Raw genomic sequence first — 6,298 nt, forward strand, 5'->3', positions numbered from 1 at the left:
GGAGTTTGGATTTAGGGAAGCAAGATCAGAGTTCAGAACAGGCAGGAAGCAGACGAGAGCGTCCCATACCATCAACGGCACACTACTCCAGCTGTGGAGGCTGCTCATTCCCCAGCACACCTGTGCTCCCCCACATTATTACTCTTGCATCAACTCTGCTGTTCTAGAGCGTCTCCCTCCGTCTGGCTGGCTCAGCTCTTACGTAAGAGGCCCATTTGCATAACAGAATGTTTTCTCTGGCTGCGGCATGGGCACAGGAGGCACGCTGGATAATATGTTAACAGCTCGGGCTGTTGGTAAACAACGACCTCCATCACTCCTGCTATACGGGACGCGGAGAATTCTCCGGATCTCCCCGTGCCGCCTGGGCATCGGGCCAGAGGAGCCCAAAACAGCTGTCATTTGCTCAGTGCGAGGATGAGCCGCACCTATTTCCCTTCGACCACGATTCTCTGATGCACCTTAGTAATTGTTTTCCTGTTTATCCTGCTATTTTTTCCCCCTGTAGATTTCTGCTAATTTTTGTGTGTTTGTGCCAATTTTTGGTTTTTCGTAATGATTTTTTATGTGTTTTTCGTACTACGTTTTTTGTGTCTTTCGAACAAGTGCTTTTCATATTAATTTCTTTTTTTAGTGACTTTTTTTTTATTTTTAGTGATAATTTTTTTGTTGTTTGTGTGTTTTTGTGCCAATTTCTTTGTGTTTTTTCTAGTAATTTTTTGTATGTGTTTCATGATATTCTAATTGTTTTTGTAACTTTTTAAGGTGTCTTTTGTATTCAATTCCTTCATGTTTTTGTAATTTAACATTTATTGGAAGTTTTTTTCATGCTAATTTTCTGTGGTCCTCTTTTTGTGTTTTTCTAGAATATTTTTTATTTGTGTTTTTTGAAGTATTTAATTTTTTTCATGGATATAGTGCTATTTTTTTCTGTTTTCTGTACTTATATTTTTGTGGTTTTTGTAGTAGGTTTTTTTTTTCATTGTAATCTTTTTTTGTGCAATTTTTTTTGGTACAATTTTGTGTCTTTCGTACGAATTTTCCCCTTTTTTGGTATTACGTTTTTTTAACTAATGTTTTTCGTGTTACTTCTTTGGAATTTTTTGTGCTAGTTTTTTTTTGTATTTTTAGTGCTAATTTTTTATGTGTTTTGGTGCCATTTTTTGTGTTTTTTTGTAGTATTTTGTTCTGTTTTTCCCAGTAGTTTATTTATTTTTAATAGTAACTTTTTGAGGTGTCTTTCTGTTATGTTTTTTGTGATTTTGTATTGATTTTCTTTCCATACTTTTTGTTGTGTTATTTTCATAATAATATTTTTTGTGGGGTTTTTTCACGTTTTTTGTGTATTTTTGTTCGTGTTTTTTGTAGTAATTTTATTTTCTCTCAGTAAGGTTTTTTCGTGTATCTTGTGCTGATTTTTTGGGGGGGGTTTGTACTTTAATGTTTGTGTTTTTTGTGCTAGTTTTTTTGCTTTTTTAGTGAAAATTTATTTTTGTTTTTTTGTAAAATTTTTGTGTCTTTTGTGCTAATGTTGTTTTACTAATTATTTATGTGTTTTTCATATAAAATTTTTGTTTTTTGTTCAAATGAGCTTTTTTTGGGTTGACAAAATATTTTTTATAGCTTGGGATAAAATACATCTGGTTTCTTAGATTGTCACTGAGAATTGTTTGGACTGATACAGGTTTACAAACGGGTTTCTTTAGCAACTAAATCAAATATGAATGAATGTCTAAAAACAGTTAAAAAATGAAAAAAATAAGAATCAAGCTAAATTCCCATCACTCTCAGCAAGGTGCATTCAAGCGGCCAGTTTAAAAGTTTATGTAAACTCGTTCAAAACTCTTGTGTTCACACAGTTCTACAGAAGTTTCTAGGACGAGGAAGCCGACCTGCCAAACCTTTTGGTCTTCCACCATGACGTGTCTTCTCAAATCAAGAGAGCTGGTATTATCCTCTTCAGGGAGCTGTGATTGTGTCTCCGGCTCCACGCCTTTGCTTTGGCCTCTTAACATTTTTGTGCGCGAGTGTTCGATCATAAGGGAGAATAAAGAAAGCAGAAGAGCTCTGAACATCAATAAAAATGCTGCTGTGGAAGCTGTCAGATCCACCCTAAGATACCTCATTACACACCAATTCATTAAATCAAGAATGCCTTAATCATGCACGGTTATTAAGGAAGTGCTGTTCTCTGTCTCATTTGCGCACACACTTCAAAGGGGCTACAACACAAAATGATCAAGGCAATCAAGAACAAATGATCTCTCATCCGGAGCTGCTTCTCCCCCTCGTATGGAAAACAGTTGTTAAGAGTCAAGATGCTCTTTTGTCTTTTATGTTGGTAAACGTGCGACTTAAATACGGAACGTCTTCATGTGATTTGATGGAGTAAAGTGGCTAAAAGTGCTTTAAAGCCCAGCATGACCTAAACGCCATACTTCCACAGCTATAGATTTCAGATTATTATGTGAATAGAGGTGATGCTCAAATCTAGTCATGATTGTAAGATAAAAACTCAATTCTATGGTTGTTTATTTATCCGACTGACAGTTTATGCGCCTCCTCATCCCCTCTCCACCTTATTTACAGCTGGATCAGCTGACTTTGAATTACAAATAACCAGGATTTCTCACTCTCACTGCCTTAGCATTTGATCCCACCCTGTGGATTACACTTAATCCACAATATATGATGGATTTTTTTGGTCTTTATTCCTGGAAAAACAGAGAAAATTTAGCTTCTCCCGAGACTCCTTGGGGGGTTGTTGTCTGTAGCTGCTGGCCTGAGTTGACTCTAATCAGCAAATAAGCAAACAAAGAAGGCGCATGTTTAATCCTGAGCAAAAATAATGGCTGAAAGCTTCAACCGACAGCCGCAGATCTGTGCGTAAAAGCCCTCGCGCAGGTGCGCAGCCAAACGCAGCCGCGGGTTTGGGGGATTTGCCTGCGAGGTGTGTCTGTTTGCATTCGCCTCCAGCGCATCAGCCATAATAACGTCTGAGCATGCACTCTGCACGTGCTGGATAATGGGAGTAGCAGCGGGAGAGACTTCCTTCAGCAGCATCCGCAGGTAAACAGGTGAGATGACGCGCGCGCGCGCTCGGAGGCGCATTTGGGAAACACAACAAGACAAGAAGGAGAGATGTCCCGTCCCCTGTGCGCGGACCCCACTGGCCCTCCATCCTGGAACGTGCGCCCGTCCGCACGCGCAGAGCGCACGTCCGCACACTTCCCATCCCATCTAGTGGGGGGTGAGGGGGGCTCACCTTTCAGAAGAATCCCATGGATGGTGTAGAGGGTGAAAATCAAGCGATTCTTCAGATTCATCCTGCCTTTTTCTCTCTTTTCCTTCTTTTTGTGCTCCTCTTCTCCTCCCCGCTGGACCTCGAACCGGACCGACCGCGCGGCTTCCTTCAGCTATCCAGGTGGACCCGGGAGAGCGCTTCTCTCACACCGACTTCGAGAGCCGTTTTAGGGGCGATTCTGCTGCTGGAGGGATGGGAACCGCTTTGCTCCACAGAAGCGAGAAGTCGCAGCTGGAGGGCTGCTTCAGGAACGCTCCGCGCGCGTGGCGCACTCTGGTCGGGGAGGGGGGAACTCTGGGAGAGCCAGCGCGCACCTCCGGGGGACTGAGCACAGCCGTCCGAGGAGGAGAAAGCGGATCTACGGTCCCGGACTACTGCCTGTCCTGATGCTGCTCTGCTGTGGAGCACGGACCACAGCTCAGGGAGCACGAGTGGATTGTTTGAGTCCCGCCCTCTGCGTTGTGACTGACACCAAGGAGGAACCAATCAGAGCGGAGATTAGGAGAACATGGAGAGGGAGACTAAGAGGAGGGGGGGAGGTTGGACACTGTAAAAAATGGCTCCTCCAGGATCCTAGAAAAGTACAAATGTGCACAAAGATATGGAATCCTATTGAGTTCCAAAAAAAATTAAAAAAAAAAAAAACAACGTGTTTTCATAGAAATGTTTTTGTGTGTTTTGGGCTAGTTTTTTATTTTTCATGGAAAATTGATTGTAGTGAAATTTCTTTGTGTTTTATGGAATTTTTCTCCCTGTGTTTTTGTGCTAATTATTCTGTTTTTTTTTTTGTACAATTTTACGTGCTTTCTATGCTAATTTTTTAATGTGTTTTTAGGGGTATTTTTTTCATGCTATTTTTTATTTTTCTAGTATTTTTTTGTTAATTTAACGCTATTTTTTAGGTGTTTTTAGTGGTGCTTTATTCATGTTTCTTCGTGCTTTTTTTACTGTAATTTTTTTGTGTTTTTCATGCAAATTTTTGTTACTTGTTTTGGGGGGGTACTTTTTCATGTTTTTTACGTCATTTTTTTTGTTTTTATGGTAATCTTTTGTTTGTTTTTTGCGCTACAATTATTTCATGCTTTTTGTGCCAATTTGTTGTATTTTTATAATTTATTTTATGTTTTTGTGTTAATTTATTTGAGTATTTTTGAGTTTGTTTATGCTATTGTTTTACTTTTTTCTTCTAATCCTCGTGTGTTTTGCATACCATTTTTCATGTATTTTTATGTCCATATTTTTCATGTTTTACTCTGCTTCCCCATGTCATTTGTGCTATTATTTTTTATCTTTTTAAACCATTTTTAACTTGTTTTTTGTGTTTTTTAAGTTAACATGCTTTTGTGGTACTTTTTAAATTTTAATGTTGTCTATTTGAGCTAAATTTAAATTTTTTACGGTAATTTTGGGGGGGGGTGTTAAATTTTCTTCATGTTATATGTATTATTACTAAAATTAATTTGGTATATATATATATATATATATATATATATAAATTTTCATTTCAAATTTTCCATGGTTTTGTACTCTTTTTTGTGTATTTTGTGCAATTTTCCTCTGTTTTTAATTCAGATTTTTTTTTATTTTTATGTTCAAGTTTTTTTTTTGTGCTTTAAAGAGCTACATTAACAAATACAAAACAGGCTTGACAATGACCTCATCTGTTCATGAAAATAAGACCTGCAACTGAAAGTTAAGAAGCCACAGTATGAGTGACATAGACATGACCCGTCTTTGTTTTGTTTAAAGTATTCGTCATATCTCCAGTCGGACTTTTGAGATTTTGTTTTGTTTTGTTTTCGAGAGCACCAAAACATTAAAAAAAAAAGCACAAAAAATTAGAATGAAAATCCCTCTTTTTAAAACTTTTTTTTTTTAATTGAATACAACACACTTCCATACAAAAAAGAAAAATAAATAGTAGAACATTTGAGGAAAAAGTATTTGGTGCTTACAGTTGCCAAAAACAATTTGTCCCATTTTTCATGGATCCAAGCAAACATGCTCACAGATCCACGACTCATCCCACAAACGCATGTTCCTCACAAAGTAAACTCTGCTTAATGGAGAAACAAAAGTCTGAGATTTACTGCCAGAAAGCAGTTTTATAACCAAAGTAATGAGCTACCAAACATATATTTCATTACTTAGTTTTAAATTGGATTTAAAATAATCAAAAATCATGACTTTTAATGCTGCACCTTGACACGACCTCAGCTCTAAAATTACACTTAATAAATAAACTGAAATAAATTAGATGGAATTCAAGTCTTTCAAGTTTGATTGTTTGAGTTCCTACAACCAATACAAATGTCAGTGAGAGGCTTCTCCTATTTGAACTTCTTTGACACCAGCAGGATGTTGACAGGACATATCGTCACGGCAACAAAGAAGGACGCCAAAACTTTTCAAATGGATTTTGTTCTCATCCTGCTGAACAAAAGCTGAAGCTTTTTTTTTTTTTTTTTTTTTACAGTGTACAACCAGCATGGGCTCAGATTCAAAACTGAGCAGGAGCATGCAGACGGAGCTGTCCTCCTGCCAGAGCCTCACCATAAACTATAGGTTTCATTGCTTACTTCTGCGGCGACAGTGATGATTCGGGTTGCGGGCCCGTGAAGTATTAAGGCTGACAACTGCCTGGGCTGTGAAGATTGTCTTTCCTGAGGACAATCAGAGGGGTGGAGAGGTGAGGGGGCGTGTGGTGGGGCAAGGCGTTTTCATGGGTGCAGGGGATGAGGGTGAAAAGCAGTCAAGAGACCTTTTGAAAAAGCTGTTAGAGCTGAAATAGAGAGTGAAAGAGCACGCTGCACAATGCAGGGAGGGGCTCTTTAATGGATACATTCAGAGAGGCTTTGACTGACCTCAGTCAGGCTGCTGCTTGGTTAGCTCTCTCAATGTTAAGAAGCTTGACACCAAATTTGGAGGATTTTCCTTAAACAATGTTTTACGGTGTAGCATCAGCAGATTATACCACATGAACTACAGATACTT

The 6,298-nt window shown here is 38.6% G+C and overlaps 1 protein-coding gene across 3 annotated transcripts in view; it reads right to left on the reverse strand.

The window, feature by feature from the left end:
• The window catches only part of cadm2a (cell adhesion molecule 2a), a 295,844-nt gene extending 292,006 nt beyond the window's left edge, over window positions 1-3,838 (reverse strand). For 2 of the 3 annotated variants that reach the window (XM_024265918.2, XM_024265920.2), the window contains exon 1: window positions 3,266-3,836. In XM_024265918.2, coding sequence (XP_024121686.1) covers window positions 3,266-3,326 — 61 coding nt within the window. In that variant the 5' untranslated portion in view covers window positions 3,327-3,836. Of the gene's footprint in view, window positions 1-3,265 lie in introns of all 3 variants that reach the window. The other variant, XM_024265919.2, reaches the window with a different exon arrangement.
• Window positions 3,839-6,298: the final 2,460 nt, after the last annotated feature.

Source organism: Oryzias melastigma, linkage group LG14 (assembly GCF_002922805.2).
Source record: "Oryzias melastigma strain HK-1 linkage group LG14, ASM292280v2, whole genome shotgun sequence".
Lineage (NCBI taxonomy): Eukaryota > Metazoa > Chordata > Actinopteri > Beloniformes > Adrianichthyidae > Oryzias > Oryzias melastigma.